Source organism: Mobula hypostoma, chromosome 13 (genome assembly GCF_963921235.1).
Source record: "Mobula hypostoma chromosome 13, sMobHyp1.1, whole genome shotgun sequence".
Classification (NCBI taxonomy): domain Eukaryota; kingdom Metazoa; phylum Chordata; class Chondrichthyes; order Myliobatiformes; family Myliobatidae; genus Mobula; species Mobula hypostoma.
The window spans coordinates 75659887-75686765 of NC_086109.1; the positions used below are offsets into that span (position 1 = coordinate 75659887).

General features: G+C 40.4%; 1 protein-coding gene and 1 long non-coding RNA gene across 3 annotated transcripts; both read left to right on the plus strand.

Moving 5' to 3' along the window:
- The first annotated feature begins 4373 nt into the window (after window positions 1-4373).
- On the plus strand, window positions 4374-14504 carry LOC134355974 (uncharacterized). The gene is made up of 3 exons (XR_010020239.1): window positions 4374-4680; window positions 6333-6419; window positions 12236-14504. It is a non-coding gene; the product is annotated as an uncharacterized LOC134355974 (long non-coding RNA).
- Window positions 14505-14942: 438 nt separating this feature from the next.
- On the plus strand, window positions 14943-26727 carry onecut1 (one cut homeobox 1). 2 transcript variants are annotated; one of them, XM_063065963.1, is made up of 3 exons: window positions 14943-16409; window positions 23442-23585; window positions 24035-26727. In XM_063065963.1, exons 1-3 carry the CDS (start codon window positions 15302-15304, stop codon window positions 24325-24327), a joined length of 1545 nt encoding a protein of 514 aa, XP_062922033.1. In that variant the 5' UTR covers window positions 14943-15301; the 3' UTR covers window positions 24328-26727. The 2 variants fall into 2 exon arrangements, with proteins under 2 accessions (XP_062922033.1, XP_062922034.1); XM_063065964.1 differs by lacking the exon at window positions 23442-23585.
- The last annotated feature ends 152 nt before the right edge of the window (window positions 26728-26879 follow it).

The window sequence follows — 26879 nt, forward strand, 5'->3', positions numbered from 1 at the left end:
GGTGCAATTGGGCACTGTGGTGTCATTGGGCCAGAAGACCCTGTTACTATGCTGTATCTCTAGATAGATAGAGAGAGAGTGAGAGAGAGGGGGGGGGGGGAGAGAGAGAGAGAGATGTAAGAATGTGGCTGTCCTTTCCTGGGCTGCCCCAAGTGTGACTCCAGACCTAACAATGCCATTGTCTCTTGGTATGTCCTCTGAAAGGGCCCAGAAAGTCATTCAGTTCAAGTTCTATCAGAGACAGTCAATAAATGCTGGTCTTCCCAGCAATGCAATGCTGAACAAAAATGGGCCTTTTTTAAAAATATGAGTCCTTACTAACAGATTTCAGAAAAAAATATATTATTTCCCAAGAGTGAATAATCATACCTTTAAAATTACAGGACTAATATATTGCAATTCTGAGAGTGTTGTTAGTTTTTAATATCTGCTGTGTTTCATAAGGAGGACGGTGATTGCGATTTGAAATATAGTCTGCTCCTGATAATTCTAAGCTCCCATTGCCCTAAAAAGTGAATTATTCAGTAATTTGAATGAAGCAGTATAAATAACATGGAAAGGGACCGACGGAGTAGGTTAAAAATGAATTATCAGATAATTCAAACTAAGTGACTTTGAATTAAACATACATAGTATTATTCAGTCGGAGTGATGAAAGTTCTTATTAGCCCAATAACTAACAGTGAAATGATCTCGTCTTTGAAGCTGTAAAGGACCGTATGCTTATTAGAAAAGGAAAAGAAAACGAGCGGGTGAAAATGAGAGTTTCTGGCACTGGGGACACTAGCTTGCTTCCTACAGTATAGGATAAAATATCTCACAGGAGCGTACATATCGTCTACCTCCGCCGTGCTCAGTTTATTCCTTGGCAGCAAACTGTTATTTTGAAAAAGTTGGAAATTGTTTAATTGAATGGACTTTAGTTGGAAATTGAGAATGGGAAATGAGAATTTATTCTTCGTGGGTTGTTACGAACTGTTTATTCCAATGAAAACTATACCTAACTGCAATCACCTGTGTCATTTGAACTAATGTCAGTGAGTTCCAGGTTCACTCTTGTGTAATAAGTAATCAGAAGCCGACAGTTCTGACTCCAGATTTGGCTTTCCGATCAAACTCACTCCTTCCTCCAGCGGAATTGTGAAGCTGTCTAGATTGAAATGCAAAGATGCTTAAAAGGAATCCGCATTATCATTCTAACAATCCTGAGAATTGGAAGTGAAGGAACATTGAATCAGGATGGATTTTATGACAATAAAACTAGCTGAGACCTTCCACGTGACCTGAAATAATTTCTGCTGATTTTTCAATATCTCCAGAAGCTATTAAACTGAATAATATCCTGGAAATTTTCGAAGACCAGCTGTATTTTAGAATATTAATAGCTGCATGTCTCAACACTTGAGGATAGGATTTGATCATGTGTTATTAGGAGGAGGTTCACTTCCTTGGGTTCTAAAAGTAAATGATGGCTAAAAGGTTAAAAATTCGTGACGAATTGATCGGATGTCGAAATGGAGCTGTTCGCCAGAAAATAACGCAAAATCATTCCGCTTCCCGTCTGCAATATTGTTACTGCACAGATCGGGGTATGTCAAAAAACAAAATTGGACAGAAGCGACCATTTCTCAAAGGGCGGAGATGCAGATTAACTCTAGTTGTAGATTACATGTGTTTTATTTAAATAAAACCAGTCCTGCCCGCTCCAATGAGATCGCTAGCTAAATATTTATGGCCTTTAAATTAGCATGGCGAAGTCTCAATTTGTTTATGGTGTTTTGTGTAAAAGCTTCGGCTAACTCGTTGAACTTTGTGTTCTTTTAGTTTATACTGCTGGGATTGCGTGTTGTTTTTACAGAATCGGCAGTGTGACAATACAAACGTCAAATTATAATGACAACATATGAAAAATGCCAAGTATCATAGAATCCTCCCTAGTTAATGCGCTGTTTCATGTTTAGTAAGTGTGCCTGATTAGAATTTGCTAGTATCAGATAACTTAGTTGTGAATGGGGTGGGGTTGAGATTATGATGACGTGTAGTAAATTTTCCCGCTTACTGACAAATCAGTGAAGCACTTTTAAGTCCGTTTCATTAATTTACAGCGATTCTGCTTTGCTGATTTCGAATCATTTTAGAGTATCTCCGTTGAGAAGAATTAGCTCAAATACAAAGAGAGGCCAAAAGATGTTGCTCAAATCTGGAATACAGTTGATGCAACTTTAAACACGAAAATTCAAATCCTGTAATCTATTGTTTGTTGAAAGTGTGTTTGTCATCTGAAAGAACAAAGTAGTACAATAGCTTAAATCGAACCCGGGTGCTGTCTCCCCCGAGCACTCAACGCAAGCTTTACATAGGCAAATATTCTGACCTGCCCAGCCTCGAAGAAGTGCCGAGCGTTTAACATTTGAACTTTTGTCGCCTTTCTCTGGCAGCTTTAGGTTGTCCTGGGGTCGCTGACCCTTCTGGTTACAGATCAGCTGCCCTGAAACGTTAATTGAATGACAGATGGTCAGCTTAGCCGTAAGCTTCAACTGGGCAAGTCAACATCTAGATCGCTAAAGAAAGGCAAGTCACCTATACTGGTATCAAGAAAAATCAGCCTCATCTCACATATCTTTTTGGGGTTTCCCATAAGTTGTTTGCATTATTATCAATAGAAAATTGATTGTAAGACGACTAAGGTCTGCTCTTACTATCCAAATAATTAGGCTAAGCGAGAGGAAGACGCGTGCTGGGTTGCGTATCAGTTAAGTGTCCCTATATGAGTGAAGTCAGTTGTCAGCACAGGGTTTTAAGTTGTCGCCCCTCTACATGGACGAGGAGGATGCAGGCAACACTCCGTGGGGCTCCATCGACGTTGAATATGCGCCTAACCGTCCAGCGACTGCAGGAGGTTGCAAAAGCACAGGGATTTGCTCGAGATTTTAAATGCTCGAAGTGATGACGCCAAAATCCGAAGCGTCAAGAAACAAATACTAACGATTTTATATCTTAAAATTACGGGAAGGCGTTTCACTTTTAAACATATATTTCAGCAGTTCTATTGTTAAGTCATATGCTATCAATGTTATTTCAAAAGAGCAGTTTTACGGATTTATATCTATAGTAGGTTTTTGCTTTCTGCATCAATAAAGAAAAATCTGTTTAAAATTGCGTTGGTGATTCTAGGGTTGTTTTACCGGGAAACCTTGTCATGTGGTCACATTTACAACAGCGCACAGCTCCGGGAGCTGTAAAAGGCAGTTCGGGTATCAATGACCTGCGTTCTGCTCAAAGGCAATTTTTAAGAATCAATGAACTATCCATTTTGATGATAAACAGCACAGTGGCCAGGCTGAACTTTGTGCTTTTTTTTTCTCCCAAAACCGGATTTAAAATCTATGGAGAGGGGGGAAATTCAAATTGCTGTTACTATTTCAAAACATGGATCCTCCAAACATTGGCCTGTGAGCGCTGGTCCCTGACACGCTGCGCACATGCTCGCTGATACTGCATTTGGATTTTATTTGATTTCTGGCCATGTATGGAGAAAGGTCAGAAAGGGCAATTTTAGCCTATAGCAGAGGGAACAGACCGCAGATTACGGCAATCAAAGCCATATTTTTTTTCATATTAGAGGTAGTGTGAGGTTAGACCAGGTACAACTGACGTTAGGAAGCGGTGTGTGTGATAAACCAAAAAAACCGCAGCAACACATTTTGCTGTGTTCATTTACTGCTTATATTGATTGGTAAGCGTTGGATTTGCAGTGTAGAGGCTCTGAAAAGGAGCTGGTGTCCAACCCCCTTCGTCCTGTTTAAACTGCAAGCATTTTCTCTAATATACTAACACACATTGCAACCCACCAGTTAACACCTGCAGAATGATAATTGTCTTAAAGGGGCTATTCAGCCTTCACTGGAGGGGTTGTTGGGGGAGGGCAGTCGTGTTGTGAGCTCTGTGTTTTTTTTTAATTAACAAGAATTTAAAACCCTACTTCACTGGGCAGATACATCTCGACTAATCCAGGGAGAGCTGACATCAGCTTCCGTTAGCGAGCACCCTCAGATCGAACCTTTCGATTGTAACTGAAACAATTTGCATACTGATTCCCTTTCATAGCCATCGAGGTACATAACAAGCCAGAGCTATTCGCATGCAACTGGCATTGCGAGGATATACTGACAGAAAGGAGCTGCTTCACTCCACGGACAAGGAAGAAGGCTAGAACGGCTTTATTTTGTTTTAACTGTTTTAATATATTTTCTTGCTATTTCCGGCGACTGTTTCGAAAGCAAGAGGGCGAGGTATAGGATGGGGCGGCGGGAGGTGAGGAGGGAGGGCAGGGGACCTTTGGTCTTTCTCCTGAAGTCCACAGGACGGGCCAAAGGTGGCTGCAGATTCCCCGACCCCAGGACAGAACCTTCTGACTCTCCGGCTGATGCGGGCGACTCCCCGGACAAGCTGATAAAACTTTTGTATGCTAAGAGGCAACCCCGAGCCCGAACCCCGAACAACCCTTCCCCACCACCCAAAAAAAAACAGGCCCTGGAACTGAACGGGAGATCTTCCAATTGAAATTATGCAGATCTATTTCTCCTTGGGGCACATACGACATTTGATTATCCGTGGATGCTTATAAAAGCTGCAACATGCCACGAAACAGCTGCAAATATGCCTTTAGCACGGATTTCGGTAAGTATGGCTCAGAATTGCAAAGAGATCCAAGGGGTACGATTATCAATAGCTATCGGCTACGTCCCAGTTACATGTGGCATCCCGCTGAGTTTGGAGTGGCAAATCCGCTGGTAACTCCGGCGAGGGCGAGGGGCATGTGTCACGGACGCGGAAAGGGACCTACAGCATCACACTTGTGTTAGGGAGAAAGGGCGGCTCATTCAACCCTTGTAAATAGATGTCAACATCCGGGCGGGGTGGATAAGGGAGGGGGGGGGAGAAAGTGTTGAACTGAGAATATGTTTTGATGTGATCTGGGAATGGGTTTTGAATTGCATAGGAACGATGGTGGGCGGAGGGGTGGATGACGTTGAGAATTTTTTAATACAACATGCCAACAAAAATATTAAACACAATTTGTATGTGCGTCTGATATCAAGAATGAATTGGACATTTGTGATTGAGACTTTTGAGAAATAAGCAAAAGTCTTGATAGGCGGGAGAACAGGTCGGCTTGTGGCAGTGACGATACGTGAAGGATTAAGCAACTAAGACCCGCTTGACATGCTTCAAGGGGGATCATTCATTAACTCTATTCCTAGCTTCCAAGAACTGCAGAAGCAGACCATTATAAACTTACTTGAATGGATAAAAACAGGAAGTGACGTGACAGGTCACAGCTCATAATATTTCATATATATTTCAGGGAATTTGAGAGCACACTAGCATACAAATCACAATGCGATTGATGAAAGATTTGCGTGATGGTTTGATGGCCGTACTAACGTGTAGTTTCCAGGATGTCTTGTTCGTAGTTCTTGATCGTTTAAAAATACTAATATAGTTTAGTTAAAGTAGATAAATCTCAATTATGTGACAGTTTAATAATATATTTTTAAAATATACAAAATTGAGATGCCTTCCTTTGAACCGAGATGACCAAATCAACTAAAGGACTTCTTGTGTAAATTTCAACAAGACAGACTATTATCTACACTCAGCTGCTTCGAACACAAACACTTATTTAAGCGTATAAAATTGACAGAGCAATTGCTTCCAGTCAAACTGATATCACTTCCTTAAATTGCATGCATAATTCGCAAAGTTGCGTATCTTCCTTCTGTTTTTAACTAAATGACATTTAAAACTTAATGTTGTGAAAAGTGCGTGAGTGAACTAGCAATCAGATATAATGGGTGGCCTGGCCTGTATTATCCATATAATGATTTTAAAGTACATTTTTTTTCAGAGGTTCAATAGTTAGTGGACCTTTATATTTAACCGTAGGTGTGCTTTCATTGTTAACGTGGAGAATACTTATAATTAAAACAGACGACATAAAGATTTCGCCTACTGCCTTTTGGTATAATAAATGCATTCAGTATATTGTCAGAATAGTAAACTCCGGATATATACAGAACTGTTCATGCTATGTATTAATGTTGTTTTAGAAGTAGGTTCAAATGAAACCCATATTAGCTCCTTTACCAAGACCGGTGAAGTTTTTGCTTTAGTTCTGACCTGTTATTAGGCTTAATATTAACATTGGGGATATGCGCGTTGTACATATTGGGGTAATAAATGTTACGCTATCTGAAATATTCTATAATTGTCTCAGGCAATTTACTGTATTCTATTTAAGAGTCTGTTTTAATTCCCTTCTTTTATAGTACCTGAGAATGATGATCATAATTGTAGAATAAAGATTGTGGATTAAGATGGGAAAGAGATGGCCGTTTGGTATTACAGTGTTAAAGGTAACAATTTCATCAATGTCAAGGTTCAGCGTTAGTTGTTTCCAAATTTCACAATATCTTAGTTAATTAGTTACTAGGGGGTGTGGTAATTTACAAGATATTATTTTTATCGTGATGGATTTCCCTGTACAAAATGCAGTGCTAATTTTATACAACAATTCTCGATTCAAAATCATGTCCCTGATTGAGTTGCAAAAATAAAAAAAAGAGTTGCAGTTCTCCTTGTTAGTTATGCTGTAGTTGACGCTATTAAGCAAAGTTCTGTTTCTTAGTTTGACCAGGGCGGCTGCAGAACACAAGGAGTAGTTCTCCTCCATGTTTGCCCGTTAAGTGCGGATGCAATGAGAGCTCCTCTGCATTGGTTGACAGAGCGACACTCAATGATCAAGTGGCGAAGCAACAAATAAAAAGATTTTTTAAATGTCATATACAACGATAACGACGCCAATTCTTAATGGAAATTTAGCTTATTGTGATATAAATTACGTTGCATATGGTTAAATGTATATCCAGTAAACACTGAACGTTTGTTGTGTGAACTATTTCAAATATCATTGAATTGCTTTGGTCAACAGTGTGAAAATGCTGAACTATCTTCGTCTCATTTATTGATTGGTGAATCGTGTTTTCGATTTTGTTCTCGCTGTACATTCTTTACTACGTCTGTGCGGTAAACCCGCAAAGGCCCACAGATTGATAATTACAAATTGATTGGCGTGGAACCATCTCTGTGAAACGCTCTCCTGTTTTAAACCTGCACATAGTTTCACTGAAAGATCTTGATAGGTTGTGCAGTAATAACGAATAGACTAGGCACTTTAACAGCCATATTTGTTGTGTTTATATTTACAAGACCATTACGATAAACCCAACGCAGTTCACATTGACCAATTTAACATAAATTTAGGTTACAGAAGAGACGGCGAAGCACCTCACGTTAACTTTCTGCATCTGGCCCTGCTTTGAATTAGATGAGAGTTAATTATTTTATTTTGCTGCAACATATCAGTTGCTGCTGTTGTTAATAGGCTATTTAATTGTCACCGGATCTTGTCCACTGGCCGCCGCTCTTCGGATCTTTTAACGGTTGGGGAATGGGGTTGAATGAGGTTATTTAACTGAGTACACAGTACAGAAACTTTCTAACCATTGGTGGTACACACTCGTCTCATGCGTTTAAATCCACACATTTGTACACACGCCATTCATTAATCTGTATTATGTCTGATGTTTCATGTTAAATTATACTAACTACTTTTTTTATAATTGAACGATGCTTGGGTTCCGCCCTCGCTGTTTGGTCTGTATTGGGCATTTTAAACATTAACAATTGCTTAACTGCATGTACGGATGATCCTTTTGTTGGATATGACAGGACGGAGCGGTTCGGTTTTGTTTGTGTTGTCATTTCAACCGGGAGTTTTCCCGCGCTATTGACTTTTTACAACTGTGTCGGAAAACCAACACAGCTTTTCAAACCTGTGCCAAAGTCGGCCCGAATTAATTAGCCCCGTCAATTCCGAGGACGATTGAGACAGCAAACTTTGTTTTTAATTTTGCCACTCGGCGCTGGGAATCATAACCAGAAACAGAGGATCACCTCTGGAGAGTTCAAAGGAACAAAAGTTTTAGTAGCATCTTTCAAGTCGTTTTTATTTTTGCAAATTCGTAATTCAAATCAATTTTGCTATCTAGCCAATTGAATTTTCTCCCTTGGTGGGTTACCTCCACTCGCATAGTGAATTACTATTAAATTTACACCAGTCTTTTGATTGCTTCTTTAAAAGTAATGATTTCAGGTGACGTTGAATGATTCAGTTGCTAGTAATGGAAGTTTTGTCAGTTACATAGAGCTCGTTTTGACACTTGAGCTTGAATATGCAGTGCATCAGGTAGAAGGAACTATCACAAAACCCTCGGAATTTATTTACTCATCATTACAGTGGGTAATATTAGGAATATTGGAAAGTTGAGTATTCAAAAATCCTTCCCCATTCCCAAACGGGGTCGACACTGAATATTTTGTCGTTTTAACAACTATTACCAGTTACTTGCTGGTCTTACAACATTTTTTTACCTGCTCTCGGTTGAGCAAGAATATCATTTAAGCAGCAGTATGGAGAGCTGAACAGAATTTCTGTGCGTGTATATGTCCAATGCTCAGATATTTAAATCGACTTTATTGTTTTAAAAACGGTTCACCCCTTCTCCTGTCACTGATTGTTTCGTATCCATTGAAATTCTGTAAAATATATTCCTCAACTTTTAGAACCGTCAACATTATCAATGTCGGGAATTTAATAAAGGATTTCTAGAAGTATGTATGGCAGTTGGTAGCAAAGTGTTTATTTTTAACATTTTTCCCCTAAAGCAAACTTGATCTGTGGTTATCTAGTTACACATTTCCTACCTGTTTCAGCACACGCCCAGCTCTGAATTCCTCCGTTGCTAGGGACGGAGTCGTTTGTATGAGATTTTGGTTAATGTCAATGTACGTGGACCTGTATATTGAACGTACCAAAAACCGAGTAATCGTATTGCTCTCACAAATTTGGCGCATTTAACCAACCCAGATATATCACATCCATTAATCAACGTTATTCTCCGTTTTCCAGATTGACTTGCCGTGCGGAATATGTTACGTAAATTCCGCACTTGTGTAACCTTTATAGATTTAAACTTTGCATTGTTTACCCGAATTTCTTGATTTACATTAAATTAATTAGTTTTTGAAAATGACAAACATCTTTTCTTAGTGGCTTTCGTTTGAAATGTGTGTTAAATACATTTGTAATTGCACCGGTTGGACTAAACAGGACAACCACTCTCCCGAGTTCTTTTCAAACGATGACTTGGAATTACCAGCTACATCTTTCCCTAAGTTAAATTTCCTCCATTCAACCGGTTGTATAAACTGATGGTTCCTTCGAAAAATTGAGCGATTTCGGCTCGCAACATTTTTTTTACAATTTAAATTTTAAAATATTCCAGGAATCAGAAAAGAAATTAAAAGTTGCATTCAGTTGTAAACTGTTTTCGATTATGGAAATAAAACCAAGTAATTTTAAAAAGCTACGTCTTGCGTGAAAATAAATGGTAGCAGTAGCTCTACTATTTTCAAATAAATATAAACCAGAAACAATGCGTGTATTAAAGAAAACGGAAGGTGATGTTGACTGAATATCTAAAGTGTTTTATCGACAATTTATTTTCAAAGCAAAAATGAGCAAAATGCCTTGATATTAACGGCACATGATCAAAGTGAAAGTCAATATCAAATATATTCGGACTGGATTACAAATGCTTTTTGAAAAAATAATACTGGTAAGTATCAGTATATTCACGTTTAGTTTTAGTGTGTGGTATCAAAGTAACGGGAAAGACGAATCTTTAGTTAAACATGTTGAGGCTGACTGTTGCTTAAGAGTACTTGAACCGAAATAGAAAGTTGATTTTAAGTTGTTAAAATACGAGGGAAATGGATCCGTCTTCTAACGCTTTTGCATTGATTTCTATGCAGAAAGGGTCACTTGGAATCCTCGCTGGTTACAAGTAGTCGTTATTCTGACAATTTCTCCATGTTTCTGGCGTTGTTACTGCAGATATACAGCAATTTGCCCGTTTTAATCCTGATTATTGTAGCTTTACGTTCTTATTTATTTTATACTATGAAGTAATTTACATGCCTGCTATCAATAATGCTGTCATTTGCAGACTTCCAGTTCGCGAATTTCACATTATTGATCCTTGAAGCTGTTAATCTCTGACGTGCAAGACATGAAATAATTTTCGCATTATAGAAGGCAGTAATAATTTGAAATCATATTTAAAGCCTCGCAGACTCTCCATTTCAACTTAAAATGACCAAAGGCGCCTAATTAATAATTTGAAACAAGAAGACATTAGAGTGTAAATATTTAATGGGAACAACTCTGCTTGCTTAGCAAATAGTTCATAAAATGCGAAATGGGGGGGGGGGGGAAATAATGTACCGGAGCAAGTGCAATAACTTCTGTTGAGATGGAGCCTGCATTAGTGGTGTTTGGGAACCATTATTTTGCAGTCAATAACAGATTTACCTGGACAATTATACAATGTATTCTTTTTATACTTTTGTCCAAGTGAAATGAGAACAACGCCTTTCCACACTGCCCATTATTTGTCAGTAGCCTCTCTCCTTCATGTTGGAACAATAGAAGGGTGCTTCGAACCCTAGTGGCTGAACTATGATAAAAAATACATTCATGTAAGTCCCACTTCCTTCCTCTTCACCTTATTCCTCTCGTTCCCACCACAGTGCCATTACCACCCCACACAATGGCAATCTTGAATCTTCAGTCACCAGTACATGGGCAATACCGCCCCACTTCCCCGGCCAATTAAAACAATAGAACCGAAAACGAATTAAGGTAAACCACGTGTTATTTGTATCAATTTAGTGAACAATACAACCTAAAAGAAAATATAATTGAAAAAATTAGTAAGTCTCCCAAAAGCCTTTATCACACACGAAATTGCTTTAAATAAGGAATAACCCCGCAAATTAAAACTAAGTACAAAATGTTTGGAAATTCCAACAAAAAGTGTATTTAAAAGTTGACCGCTTTAAAATGACGAATATTTATATTATAATTCTACAATAAAATCTAAAGTGAACGTGTATAATAATATAACAATTGTATAAAATTAATTTAAAACAATTTGCCAACAAAATTGAGAATGCCAAATATTTCCAATCCACGTGTATGTTTCATTTGATATTAATAACACAGGCATTTATACCAATTAATCTCCGCCAAATTAATTGCCACGTGCCTTTTTTCTAATCCTATTCTTCGTGTCTGCTGGCTTAGCGGTCGGGCTTTTTGGAGGATACAGAAGTGCCATCAGGTCACGACCATTTTACATTTTAATTCAGTCACAAAACATATGCGACAAACTCGCGTTCTAACACGAATAAGATTTGCTTGAGTGAATCTCAACAAAAGTCTAATTTTCCCTTTACAAGCCGCGGAGATGTGAGTGTGAATGAAAAATATCGACCAGTATGAGAATATGAACAGATGCAGTTTTAGCGTGAGGGCCGGCCTCTGCTTTGCTATGAGGGAACATGCCTTAATGTTCATTAAAACTACATGCGCCGCCGTCAGTATAATGAAGTTTGAGGCTAAACAGTGAAAATCTAAGTAAGGTCAATGAGTGTTTTCATTATGAAGATATCACTTGCAAGACAATTACCAAATCTGATGTCAGCTTCTGCCTTGCGTCGCGACAACGGTTAACTTAAGGTTCCTGTGTACTTCCAAAATAAATCGTGTTTACACTGGTGCTAATCACAGTGAGGCAATTAACTGAAATTCAAAATATTTCCAACTTTAGCGATATTTGCATTGAGCTGCTGGGCAGTGCACTAGGAGACTGGAATACTTCTAACGTAGGAGACTAACCTAAACTCGTCATGTTTTCAAGAGAATAACACATATATTTAAATACGGTTGAAACGGTGGCTCAAAACTTTTAAAGATTTACCATTGCTGCTGATTATCTTCCTGCTAACTCTAGGAGCACGTATTTCCTGTCACTCTCTGACGTTCAGTCCTGTTTATCGAGAGATCGTTAATGGGAAAACGTCGATACGAGGAAAAATGTATCTTGCATTTTTTTAAGTTTGATTTTTTTTTGTGCATGATTTTTGTGCAGAAGAAATAGTTGTTCAGGAACAGCTGCATTTATTTTCACTATTAGTAATTTTGAACATCCGCCTGGTATTTCTTATATTTTTTGGACTGACAGATGTGTGTTTTCTTATGACCAAGTAGGCTCCAAGAAGATCAACAGGCGAAAGTACAAAAAAAATCTCCAGTTAATCTGTTGAAACGGCAGCTGTTGGCTTTTGGAGTTTTGAAGCGTCACCTTTGACATGTCCCTTTTCAATCAAGACAGACCTTCAGCAACTGACCACTACAAGCCCCATAAAAAGAAAAGCAAGAAGACGCCTGCTCAAGATGCTGCTAAATTTACCCTTAAGAGTCTTTTCAGCGATTTGTTGGATTATCTAATGCCGGCCTTTAGATCCTAGCCACTACCCTTTTGATTTCAAATATGTGTTTTCTCCTCATCCTGTACACCCCCACACCTCCCCAGAACAACAAATACACAAACGTTGGCCGCAATGCTTCTGGTCCATTAATAATCACGTACACACGCTGGCACCTAGAGCAGCTTTATTTCATTAAACCAATGAGTTATAATCAGGTCTTGTTGCAACCCAACGTTACAAAATTCGCCATTCTCCAATTTGTTCTCTTATTAAAGTTTTGTGTGGTTCTTCCTGGGTCAACTAAAAGTCGGACCTTTAGAAACGCAAAAGAAATGCTCTGCACGTGTGCGAGTCCAACCTGTGCTAATGTCAATGCATAAGTAAATTAATTTTGGGTTCTAATATTTCCATGAAATCGTATTGACAGGGTTACATAAAGGTCGTTTCGTCCAACTATTTATCGCATCTAATCTATTGCATTGACTAAGATTCCACTGAATTAACACAATCAATAATCAGAATATAAGTTATTAATTGATAAAACTGCTGAGGAATATTTGAAGCATGACAATAGCTTGATAAATCATGGTTGTTCTTAATAATGATTATTTCATTGTTGCCAGGAATATATAGCAAATGACTACTTGAAACAAATATTGTTTAATGCTTCTGCTAAGATAGCGGCTTAATGATATAACTGATGTAATGTATCCATCACAGTGCTAAGTGGGGTTTGATTAAACAGATAATAGTAAGGCTGCTGCTGCGATGATCTGTTTTAAATTCTTTTCATCTGTTTGCTATTGATGTTTTCCTGGCTAATCGCATTTTGCCATGTCATAATTGCCATCATAGTAATTTTGTTCTCCTGAAATATAACACCGAATGATTGATTCCTTCTCACACTTACATATATGTGTATTAATATTATATATGAGAATTCTGATACGTAATTCGACGCTTGTTTCGTTTGCATTCATCATTCGATTCTCTCCCATCCAATCAATTTGATCAATTTCTCGTAGATCTGTACGAATTCAATCAAATATCATAATCTATTATGTCATAATTCCGTCCCTCCCGCGGCTCGCCTGCGAGAACAGGGCCACATTTTCCATACCCTTGTCTAGCCTCATCCGTTATTGTTAATCGTAGAACAATGGGCACATCTGTCCCGTTTTTGCTTAGCACCTTATCGGACCTGCGCCTGGAACAGCAACAGTAGCATGTGTCACGCCGCGTCCCTTTTAGAAATAAAACCATTGTCTTTTAACACATTTCAGCACCTCTGCGTTTTAATTGTTTAGCCGGCAAGCGTTAACCTTTAGAGTTTTAAGGGGAATCCAGTCCATTAAGAGAAAACTATTACTGACCTAAAAATAGATTGGTGGCTTGGAGTTTCTTTTCTCTTCCATTTAATTTGTTTGCCAATTTTGTAGCACTGTGCTCGTCAGAAGTGACTTGTGTGGTTAATTAATTCTACATCATCACCTTTTGTTGGCCTATCCAAGCTCAGTTTATTGATCAAACATATATTATACAAATTTAGCTAAACATGTTGCAACCAGTTTTTGACTGCACTTTACACCTGCTTCATTTTGCCGGAATATCCAGCCGACATGTTCGTCTCGCTGCTTTGCCTCGCTGCGATGGAAACCCGGGGGTTTGTGTTTTTTTTATCTTTACAAACCCTCTCGATCCCAAACAAGGAGATGGACCAAGGTCTGATTTACATCTTCAGCCCGAGGTTGCGGTGGAGCATCACATTAACCTAACGTTCCCCAAGGAACAAGAGCAAAACAAACTGGTTTCGGTGATATTTTACCCCCGATTTCAAACGTGGGATTAACAATCGTGCATTTGAGAAGAGAATGGATCTGGACAGGGATAACCAGTACGGAGCAGTCTTCGTCCGGTGCGATGCCCTCACTAAAATATCTCGGCTACCGAACAATATCGGGTCAGTTCTAATGTGTTTCTGGTGATCCTGTCCGCATTCTGCATCTAATGTATAACAATGAAGCAAGCTAAAAATAAAATGAACATGGGGAAAATGCACCCTGAGTGTTAGATGGAGAATTTGCTGCGAATGCAATGTGTGTTTGTGAGAGGGAGGAGGGGCGGAAAAGCCGCTGTAATGGGCAGCTTGGACCCAGCGCTGCTTTAAGCAGGAGGCTGTGATGTGATTTGATTTGATTTCCACCCCCCCCCCCCCCGGCTCTTTCTCTCCAGTTTGTGTTGACATGGGGAACCCGGAAGCAAACGCCAATCTCCAATTGGCTGCTCGACGTCAGGGCGGCTTGCAGAGGAGTGCGCAGACGGTGAGTGCGCACCGCTCGCGGCAGGAGACGGGAGGGAGAGTAGTGGTGGAGGGGGGGTGGTGTTGGTGATAGTGGTGGTGGGAGGGGGGAATGTAGTCGAAAGGAAGGGAGGGAGGGAGGGGGGTGGAGGATGGGGGAGGGTTGCGGCAGCGGCAGCGACGGCTCGGGGGGCCAAAGACAAGCGAAGTGTGGACCAAACACACACAGTGAAGATATGGCTGCAGAGGCGGCGAGGGACCGGAGCGGGCTGGCACCGCGGCTACTGGCGTTCTAAGCAACGAATTTACCAACAACAAAAAAATAGAATTGGTGGGAGGGAGGAACGGGAGGGGAGCCTTACAGCAAAGCAAGAAAGAGAAGAAAGTCGGGGCAAAAGTCTTGGGGTTGCTGGGGGGGAACAATAGACCAACTCGGGAGTAATAAATGAATGAATGAAATGCAAAGTACAAGTGACCACCTTGATGTGGAGATCTCCCAGGGACACGCCAGATAGATGTCTGGTGTAAAACCGTGCGCCAACCATGAATGCTCAGCTGACGATGGAGAACCTGGGCGATTTGCATGGGGTGCCTCATGAACCGGTGCAGCCGGGAGACCTGCTGAGTAGCCCCAGCCCGCACAGCCGCTCGATCGGCCATCGGAATCTGCCGGTACACGCTCGCTCCATGGTGTCCAGCATGGCTTCGATCCTGGACGGTCCCGGAGACTACCACCGGCCCCCGGACCACGCGCTGGCCGCCCCGCTGCACCCGACCATGACTATGGCTTGCGAGACGGTGCCGGGGATGAGCAGTACGTACACCACGCTGACCCCTCTGCAGCCGCTGCCCCCCATCTCCACCGTGTCCGACAAGTTCCCTCACCACCACCACCATCACCACCAGCGGCTGGCCGGCAACGTGAGCGGCAGCTTCACCTTGATGAGGGACGACAGAGGCTTGACTTCAATGAACAACCTGTACAGCCACTATCACAAGGATATGAGCGGCATGGCTCAGAGCCTTTCCCCGCTCTCCGGCTCCCCTCTTACCAACGGCCTGGGCACCATCCACAACTCCCAGCACGGTCTGCCGCCCTACGGGCACTCTGCACCCATGCCCGCCGACAAGATGCTGACCCCGAACGGCTTCGACGGACACCCGGGCATGTTAGGCCGGGCAGAGCAGCACCTGAGCCGGGGGCTCAGCCCTCCCTCCGTGGGCATGGTGCCTATCAACGGTCTTCACCACCACCCCCACGTCCACCCGCACGCACAGGGCCACGGGCAGGTCCTGGGCTCGGCCAGGGGCGAGCAACCGCCCCCTTCCTCCAACGGGTCGCAGGCGGGCGGCGGAGGAGGAGGAGGTGGGGGTGGCGGTGGAGGAGGAGGTGGCGGCGGGTCAAGTCAGCTGGAGGAGATCAACACCAAGGAGGTAGCGCAGAGGATCACCACCGAGCTCAAGCGTTACAGCATCCCGCAAGCCATCTTCGCGCAGCGGGTGCTGTGCCGCTCGCAGGGCACTCTGTCCGACTTGCTGAGGAATCCGAAACCTTGGAGTAAGCTCAAGTCGGGCCGGGAGACCTTCAGGCGCATGTGGAAGTGGCTGCAGGAGCCCGAGTTCCAGCGAATGTCGGCCCTCCGCTTGGCAGGTAAGCAGAGCTCGCCGTTTCATTGGGGTTTATGTTCAGTCCTGCGGCCACCCTATGGTGGTCTAAGCAAATATATAAGACGGGGATATGACACCGTGATCGAGAATCCGATCCTATTTTTTTTTAAAAAAACCTCAGAATTAGTCCAGTTTGTAACTGGAACTGGCCATACCCCAACCCAGAACAGCCCTCCACCCCAGTCTCTCACTGGTATGGTAGCATTTCCTTTATGTTACAGGCATAGCCGCTACCTGAGCCGGTCTTTCTCTGTCTACCCCGGTCTCTGCTGTCTAGCCCTACAAACTAGATGGTCTCACTGTACCGCAGCCGATTTGTCCCCTGAAGAACGAGACACATCTCGCAAAATGTCACCTCATTTTGTGACTTGGTTACTTTCGGGGCAAGGGTTTGGTCCAAATGCCTTTGACACTGAGCCGCTCCCCTTACGGTAACGGTGTGAAGATAAATCGGAATCCAGGAGAGACCGGCGTTTAATCAGCAAAGCCCGTGAAAGTAAATCACTATTGTTTCACGTTCTGGGTTGACATTGAAGCCAAGCGAGATATTAATTGGCGTCATTTCGAGCCCTACAGTTTTATTGAGCATTAGATTTGTAGCGACCGATTTCGAAAACAAAAGGCGAATCGCTACTTTGGCCAACTTTTTGATTGTATTGTAGTGAATGAGGGAAGTCTGGGGTTGCTCTCTCGGTGTGGCCCTGCGTGAGGTTTTGTTAATTAACTGATAGGTCTCTATTAATTTTTCCCAAGAGAACGAAAGACAGTCAATCTGAGCCAGAGTCAGGAGCAGTGATCCGTTTCACACAGACCCTGACGTGCACTTGCGGGCAATTTTAATTCAGATCTAAGTGCACAAAGGAAGGCCGTTCTTGTATTTTTACATAAATAAGCACGTTTATATAAAATATGAAAGCGATTAATGCGCATGGTCCCTCCATATCCCAGCTGTAGATTCTACAGGAAACTTTGTTTTTGGTTTTCAAATGAATTATAGTGCATTAGTAGCCTGGTTATCGTTTATTTGGAAATTGATCACCAAGTATCGCAAAAATCCTAAGATTACACCTAAAGATGTACTTTATTTTGAAAGGAGTAGTCCGGCGTCTTTAAAAAGCGAAGATTTGTCGAATAATATCGAACAATGTTCCGAATTTCTTCTATATTAAATCAGGTTGGCAGAATATTGTCCTTTAAAATACAGCAGTGAACCCGTGTACATGTATTTAAATGATGTACCCCGAGTTCTTTGTGTTCTATAATTTAAATCCAAATTCAATTGCTATGAGAACATGCGTACGCTTGAGTAAATAACCAGCCAAGAAATCTCCATCGAACGATTGATAACATTCGTATTGTTCGATTTTTAGACGCTGCCTTGAGTGTATTTTTACGACAATTTTGTCGACCTCAGTCTACATTTATTTGCATGGATCGATACTGGAAACAACCACTTGAATTAGAAAATGTTGTAGAGTCTTATGGGTGTTATCGGAAGGTAAACGCTGCCAAGGCGGGTTGGCTGATAATGGAACAGGTCACGTCTCCATTTCAGCAGAAAATACCCTCACACTGATTTGGATCGCTAATCACTTCTTTAACCACAACTGTTCACTTCACCTTATTAATATGCATATTTCAGTTAACCGTAGCCTTCAAAAGAGGTTGCTGTGTTCGTTCCAGTACCTCTGACATTGCGATTTTTTTCCGTTGTCCATTATGTAATAAATGTTTACGTTGATCCATTATATTTATAGCTGCTAAACATAACAACCCGATGGAAAGCTATCCAAACGTGCCCTAACCTGTGATCTATTATTCAGTCAATTCATTTATTATTTATTCTTTCACACTGAACAACTCAGGACCTCGTTTAAACACAAAACGAAAGGAGCATCTGTCTGAACAAATTGTACAATCACCCGCAGAAATGGTTTAAACAAACCAAATTCCATTTCTTTCCTTAATAAATAATTGCCATAAAAAATCCCACGACGGGCAATTGTGTCAGATCTTAGAGGTACTGAGCATGTTTCATGAACTTAAATGCCTTCTTGCTATGTTTTAATCTTTGGGAGAATGAGCACAGTGAATGTTTAAAGCTTATTGTGAAGGAGTGATCATTTGCCATTGTTAACACTGACCTTCTCTTTTTCTTGCCAATCTGTATCTGAAGGGCACCAAGTTTCGTTGCTTTATATGGGATATTTATGTTTTTTTAAAGAAAAGGTCTTGTAAGAAGAGGGCGAAGCAATCCACTAAGTGAAATGCGTAATTCATCCAGTCCCCTTCTTGCTTTGTCGAGCTCGCCTCCTGTGTTTGCCTCTTCCCGCGAATCTCTGGGGGATTTCTAGTACCGAGATTACATTGAACCTCCCGCAAACAGTCTCAAAATTGGTAGTTACATGTAAGGAATATTGAGGTCTTGACACTTCCTGTACCGTCCCCAAATGCAAGCAGAAGATACTAATTGCGAGGGTGACCTCTTTACACTCCACGTTGTTCTTTCTTTGTCGTAGGTAATCTAGATTTACCTATTTTATATACATTTGATTTAATAACTGTCGTTGAACAATTTTTAACATTATACCCTTGTTTAGTATCTTGCATTTTAAAGGAGGGCGATAAGTTCATTAGCACTTGGGTTCACATTTCTATACACAAAACAAACGACCTAATACATACTTTGAACGTGTCATAATTAATAACTTTCAGGTATTAATTTTCAGACTGGAAGGCAATCTTGGTCCTAGTTTGGGGGGGGGGGCAAAATCAACAAAAAAAGGCTTTTTTGGTGTATTGGTGGTGGTAACAGGTTTCGGAGATGCTGGTAAAGGACTTTAAATGGCCCTGTCAATTGAGACTAACGCAAGAAGTCGGTAGTTGCTGACAGGTGCGACAATGGCAAAGCAATTAACTCCACGACATACTGTATAGTTTGTTCGAAATTAATTCCTTCCCGACTATATCAATAGCTACATTTTAATCTACATAGGGTGCATTATAATTGCAATGTAGAGATTAAGAATCTCTTGAGAATTTCATTAAGTAGGAAAGTATAAAATGGGGTCATTAATCAAGTATTAGATTAAATAGTAAGAATATAGTGTAAAATATGCCTATTAGTTCAAATAATTAAAACATTCAGAATGCTGGATTGTCTCAGTGTAAAATCACCAACGTTAACAGCGTAGGTTTTTCTTAACATAACAACCTAAATGTGATTCAAATCACAAAGTGCGATTCAAATTAACACTGTTTAACAAATCTCATTAGTTGTACCTCCAAAGGCAAATGAGGGGACCATTGTTACTTATTTCTCCCTGTGAGTTTTGATGTGTTGTACCCAGATATAACTGGGGACGTTAGCACTGGTGGATGAAGGAAATACTCTTAATCCAGACATCTATAGAAATCTGTTGAATTGAAATTAGCAACTGTGGGGAAATGTTATCAACAAGCCAGCGCATGCAAATAGGCTTTTGAATGTGAATATATTGGCATGGTAGTTCTTCTGTTGTGACCTGTGTAACAGTGAGACGAACAAATGTCGCGGGTTTAAGGCGTACATTCATTTAAGACTTAATTTGCCAACATTTCTAATTTATAAGAAGAGACATCCGTTTCTACAACTGGCTACAACAGTTGTCAGCATTCGCTTTGTCTTTTCGTCGCCCTCCCCCTAAATAGTTGATTCCAAACTATCATTTACGGACACAAGAAGTGTAAAATGTGGTTGGTGTAGACTCCAATAGCGATCAACTCAACCACATTTTTTGCCCCAACATTTGGAAGATAAGTTCTTGCCCCAAGATCAAATGACATGTTTCGAGGAATTTTCACAACTGCCGATGTCTTTGCACTTTCGATAATAAAAATGACCATCAGTAATATTGGAAATTTGCTATTCTTTTATTTGCTTCCGGGCCCTAATTAGATACTGTAAAATATAGTTGAAGGGAGGAAAGGTCATCGCCGTACTTTTAAATGTTAAACTTAAATTGTGAAACAATCATTACACTGTGAATAATTTCCTTCGATTATGTTTTATATGTTTTATGTTGCGTTGCCTGGAAACCAGGAATTATTAATTATTTCGTCTGTCTCTTCTAACAAGGCATTGATATGTTCCAAGAATTATAGGATGTACTTTCCAGAAAGGTCTCTTGTGATTAATTATTTAATTAAAATTCTGACCTAGAAATCCCCTTCTGTGGAAGTGTACAGATGTGCACTTCCCTGCTTTGTCTGAGCCGGTTCCTGGTCTACAGTAGGTTTCTTTGTGTGGTCCGAAGAGCTTCACTTGGACGGGAGCTTTTGGGTTCTCATGAACTTAGTTACATTTGAAAACCACAGTTTGCAACCTACGCTGCACGCTGTTTGCTTGTTTGCATAGTAAAGATAAGGGAAGTGATACGAGTTATGGTATATTTTAGGCTAAATGCTTGGGCTCTGGGAAAGTTCTACACCTGTGACATTTCCAGATTTTGCTTGACAGTGTCCTTGTAACCTCATTGATTTATAGCTGCCTAATATCCAACCACATTTGTTTTCTGTTAATGTTTGTCTAAACTGAAGGCATTTACCAGCATTAAAACGATGTTACTGCTATTTGAGCAGTTAACACAATCGCCCATTTAAGGATATTAATGATTTTTTAAAAATATCACGCAGTTTTTGAAATATTTAACCTTTAGTTTTGTGCTCGGAATGCTGGAGCTTAGATTGCTTGTCATGGTGCAGAGAATGACTATAACACACGCAGACTTTTAGCCGATGTTTGTGGGGTCCAGCAATATTACAACCAAAGCGCGCTGTCAAACTAGTGGTTTTGGAATAGAATTACAGTCTATTGTTGGTTCATTCTGTGCCCATTTGTGTAACAATTTCGCCTCGATTAGGTTTCAGTAAATAATTAAAAGCACAATTGATAGCCTTTTTGCACTTACAGCGATGACGACAATTGTAATTAATAGTTAAATGATGAAGTTTAAAGTGTTATCTGCCTATATCTAATTTGAGTGAGTGATTGATTTAGGTCAAATGACGTGGGAGCAATTAAAGAGAGGCAAAAGAGGACGCCCTGTGGCAGCAGTGAAATTGGCACAGCTTGCACTCAAGGCTTTTCAGCGGGAGTTTGTTTTAATTTGCCCCATTATTATTCTGGACACCTTGCTACTGGTTGTGACCAGAGATACTCGGCGGAAACATCCAGGGCAATTATGTTGACCAGTTTATTCTCAAATTAGGAAGAAAACAACGGCAAATTAACCAAGATCTTCCTTCTCTGCCATTCCATGAGCTTGCTATTTTGTTCAGATATTGAGTGATTAAACACGCGTGCTTAGTGGATATGTGTTTGATAAATCCCTGGGATTAAAATGTTCGAGTGGTAAATGGGGGAAACTTTCCGTTTATCCAAATTTATAATCTTTACAAAATAAAATTAATTTCTTATATAAAAGGTGAGAAATGGCGCATGTCTGCCTTCGTTCTAAAATTATTTTCAAAGATTTTCTTTTCCTTCCATTGTAATCCAAAACGCAGCAAGGTGGTAGACGTACGTGGAGCATTTATGCGTTAAAACTAATCAGAATCTTAAAGATTTTTCTTCGCCGTCGACTTGTTCCAAAGTACAAGTGCGCCATCGTCTGGCTGGTTCTCCAGCTTCAGCTCCTCCCGTCAGGAACTGAATAAATATTTACAAGTGTAAGCACCTACGTTTACAGCAGTGGGCAGTGAGATAATTTAGCACAAGGATTCAAAACAAGATGTTGGCTGGGGAAACTGGGCCAATGCATAATTATGGATTACTCAACGTATCTCTGAAAGCCAATCCCAGGATGATTTCAAAACGAGTTTGTCAAAGTTACAGTCGGCTGAGGTTAAATGCGGTTTCGGTGTCTATTTTGAAAACAATGTGTGGAAATGGAGATTAAGTGGATTATTGCTTTAACTATAATGTAGACTTCAATGCCACGGAGTGTTTACTTTTACAACCGAAGATTGCTTTTTAAAAGGATTACAATAGACAGCAGCGCAAGCATTCCTAACTCAAGATCTCTGCGAGACTTCGCGGTGGAGATTGCGTTCAGCACCGCGGACAGATCCCTGGCTTTTTTTTTTCCTTGGCGCTCTAATGCCCCACTATTGTTTTTGAAAGTTCACATCCTATTTAAAACAACGACCTTAACTTGCAGTTTTGATCGATTATTTCCTTCTTCCCTCCTAGTTTATTTACATGATAAATGACAACTGACAGCTCTATCTTTATCTTGGGCTGCAGGTTAGGAGTCTCTCCGCGTGGAATGAGTCTTTTACCTCCCGAGATGAGACTGTTGACCTCTGCAGAAGCATATTTCATTAGACAACCACAGCTCAATTTTGTATTGTAGTCATTGACAACCGAAAGCTTTTAATAAGTAATGTGGATTTTAAAGAAAAAATAATGCAACCAAAACGAAAGTGAGTTCCTTCTTGATTATGGTGTTTACAAGCAAGGCACAGAGGTTGAAATCGAAGGAAATCTTCATCAACTTGAAAAGATCTCTGCATTGTAACTGAGCGAACTGCTTATTGTGGGATTTAAATGTTCACTAAATTTTGTTTCGGTGCAGTATATGTACAAAGAGGATTTAAGATTAAGGTGGTTGGTACAATTGGTACATTTCAGAGAACGATAAAGTAAAATTTAATTTAGCTGACAAGTTAATAGTACTCTTTTTAAGCCGTTGATCTCAAATTGCAGGAAGTAATTGTGTTTATCAAGTCAATCTAGAATTCGCCTCTGCTGCTTTAGCTTATTTTCAGAGTAGTCGCAGTTAGTTAGTTAGTTAGAACTGCGCCATCTATTGATTCATAGTTGAACTTCATCTCGCTGTTTTAAGGAATCTAATAATAAACTTTCCGTATCTTAATCGGCTCTGGTCAGTTAGTTTATTTCACCATACAACAAAAAAAAATTCTATCCACCCTCAAATCAAATTCCGGCGTCCGTTTGTTTTTACACATAAAGGGAGCCAGATTGGGAGACAAAATGATGCCAGGTACAGGGCACCCACAACCTGGCAGCTTTACTCGAGAGAGTTGGGCGAATTCCTGGATAGGGAGAGAACCGAAGAAGTGGACGTGGACTTGGAGGCAGATGGTTCTAGACAAGGTAACGCAGAAATCACTGCAGAGTTACGCATCAAAATGAGTTAGTTGGCCTGATATGGCATGTATTCCTCGTTAAATTTTTAATGTATCATCTCATATTGAGAGTATTTTGATTTGGGCACGTGTATAAAGCTATTTAAATGTTGCTCCGGAGACCTCGTTGGGCGGTGACTTGCGTGTAGTCAATAATCCCAATCACACGCAAGTGGTTACATTTAAATTGTTGTCAGTAATCGACCCGAAATTGACAAATAGCTGCTTGTGAATGAGTTTTCCAATCGTTAAACGACTAATTGGGATCTTATTAGAAAACTAAGAAAGTCTGGTCTAAATAATGCAGCCCGATCTTTCTTTTTTAGATAGTTGTATCCGTTTCTCACCTTGGCGTTGTGTGGGATTTTCTCCGGCGTTGAGCGGGTATCGATTAAATATTGCGTCTTTGTCTTTCAGCGTGCAAAAGAAAAGAGCAGGAGCACGGTAAAGAGAGGGGCGCCGCGCCCAAGAAACCTCGGCTGGTGTTCACTGATGTTCAGCGAAGAACTCTACACGCAATATTCAAAGAAAACAAGCGTCCGTCCAAAGAATTGCAAATAACCATTTCCCAGCAGCTGGGCTTGGAGCTAAGCACCGTCAGCAATTTCTTTATGAACGCGCGGCGGAGGAGTTTGGATAAGTGGCAGGATGACGGCACCTCCAATCCAGTCAACTCATCTTCCTCATCAAGCACTTGTACCAAAGCATGAAGGAGAACCCCGGACTAATCCTCGGTGGAATAGCTTTAAAATCAATGACCAGGACCTCCAGGCAGCAGGTCTAATTAATGAACTCAAAGACAATATAATATTTATATGTCCAACGAAACCAAAGACTTAATTGACCTGCATTAGGACTCCGTTCTACAACACTTTATTATGACTTTTGCAAAAAAAAAGAATGAAGCCACTGGCCGTACACCTTCATCGTCCAGCATTGTTCAGTGTGTGTGGCTGTAAAGTCGTTGGAAGCATCGTCATGAAAAGAACATTATGTCAAACATTGACCCATTTCACTTCCTCGGGTATACCACCAAGGTGTATGTTGTAGAGATACCAGTGCACGTGCCAGTGGCCAGAAAACTTTGCAAGGGGCTGGTCTGTGGGTTGTGCTCAGGCACGACCCTTACGATTGTGGAGTCGTTCTGTGTACATTTGGAATGTGATTGAATTCGAGCTCTTTGCCGGTTGAATGCGAAAGCTCCAATTCTGGGCACAGTTCAACGCTGTAAGAGCTCTTCTGTCACCTCACACTAGTGCATTCTCTTTGTACCACAGGCCGAGGAAATGCAACAGCTAACGACCAAAAAAAATACCCATTCTATTTCACCAAACCCAGTACTGTAGATGAAAATTCTGTTGGATAACAAAGAGCGGGATAAATGACAGGGAGATTTCGTCAGAAGCACAAATATTAGTTGTACTAGGAGCTTCGTTCATCTACAATGAAATACGCCACTTACACTTTTCTATTCTAGTATGTTTTGCACACCAAATTAATAATATGGCATTATATTGGCTTTATATGTTGCAGACGTGGTAGTAACTAGAATCCATGAGCTAACACACATTTGATCCCTGTTCTTTGCTATCCACACTGCTGCAGAGGCAAAAAACAAAGGATACTTCCATTTGGGGTTAGGATTGTCAAATATTACTAACGGAATGAATACTGCACTGACCACAGTAATGAATACCGCAGCCTTTTCAGTGTCAGAAACACCAGCCTGTACTTACAAGCAACAGCAATATTAAATTCGCCTAGGTTTAACACAAGATTCCATGATACAGAGCCCTACAAACCACTGCGGCTCGCCCTATATGTTTGAGGGTAAATTTATTAAACTCCCTTAATACCATGCAAGGAATATTCTAAGACACGGTGGTTTACAAAATGAATATTGTAACACAGTTAGTAAAAGATAATCACCCCACCTTATGTGTTAGAAAAATAATAACTTACTAGGTTTGTTACATCTATTTAGATAATCAACTCCAAAATGAAAATTTAAAACAAAATCCCTTTCATTAAACGTATATTATGGAGTATTCCGTGTTATGTAAATTATTGGTCGACATAACAATCTGCAAAATTTATAGATTCTTGTCCCTTATGGAAGTATATCTACACATAATGGTCTGCACGGACCGGGAGAGGTAAAGCGTATAACCCTGGGAAGTCAGTACAGTACATTATTTTTCCCTTAAGTTACCATTACCAAATGCTGACAGTAAAGCCATCTAGTTGGATGCACCAATGAAAAGGGAGGCACTTTACTGCTCGGTGCTGTTAACACCAAGAGTTGTTATATGATTCAGGTTAGTTTTCCATAGTGAAACCGAACAGAGGTCGAACTCTGTTGAATACAGATCTGGGCTACTGAACGGTATGTTTCAGGTTTTAGTCAAGATGTGATATATTCTTGACAGAATGCAACACTTCAGTCACCCAGTTGCAGTTACGTATTACCCTTTGTGCTTTAAAAATTCTGCTAAAGAACCAAAGATAACTCTTTATTCAGGAACATTGCACTTGTCAGCGAGCTACAATGCAAAACTAGTTTTAATTAAATCGATCAATTGTATTAGTATCCATCTTCGGGATAGCTTCTCACACATATTACAATGCTCTCGGATGAAGTGGGTCAAGGTATCAGCAAGATACTTGGAGAAAGATCTCATGGGGCCTATGACACGACACACTGATGTCTTATGATTGAACAACTATACCTATGGCGGGAAGTAGATTTGCTCGAGAAAAATAAATCAGTCGCAGATGTAGAAGAGGAACGGCCTCTTGCAGTTTAATTAGATTTAACAAACGTACTACTCGCTGTGGTGTTTTATTCTGCTACAACCCTTTCATGGCATTTCTGATAAAAGTCAATAACACTAGACTTGCATAAATAATGATCGAGGATTAAATGTATTTATTCATTGCAACAAGTCAAATGACTCCATTAAAATAATTTCTTTACCTCAAGTCTAACTTAATATGCAAGCAAATCCATTATTTTATACTATTTTTTATTTTGCTCAGTGGTGTTTTTTTTACAGAAGTACTGTCAAATAAGAATCACGCGATGTAAATATATAACATGCGGCAATAGTCAGAACAGAAAATGGTGTGGGTGGGCGGGTATGCTGCATTATATAAGGAATTCACACTGCTTTCATTTCCTGAAAGGAAAATGCCAAAAATATTTTAGCTTAGCAAAGATTTCTCTTCGTAGGAAACACCTACCTTTTTGAAACAGATAAAT

Bases quoted from the DNA above. Each gene is read 5' to 3' on its own strand.
- onecut1 (XM_063065963.1), top strand. From the start codon at position 15,302: ATGAATGCTCAGCTGACGATGGAGAACCTGGGCGATTTGCATGGGGTG. The intron at 16,410-23,441 runs GTAAGCAGAGCT...TTACACATAAAG, and splicing joins GTCGGCCCTCCGCTTGGCAG to GGAGCCAGATTGGGAGACAA. The intron at 23,586-24,034 runs GTAACGCAGAAA...TTTGTCTTTCAG, and splicing joins GGCAGATGGTTCTAGACAAG to CGTGCAAAAGAAAAGAGCAG.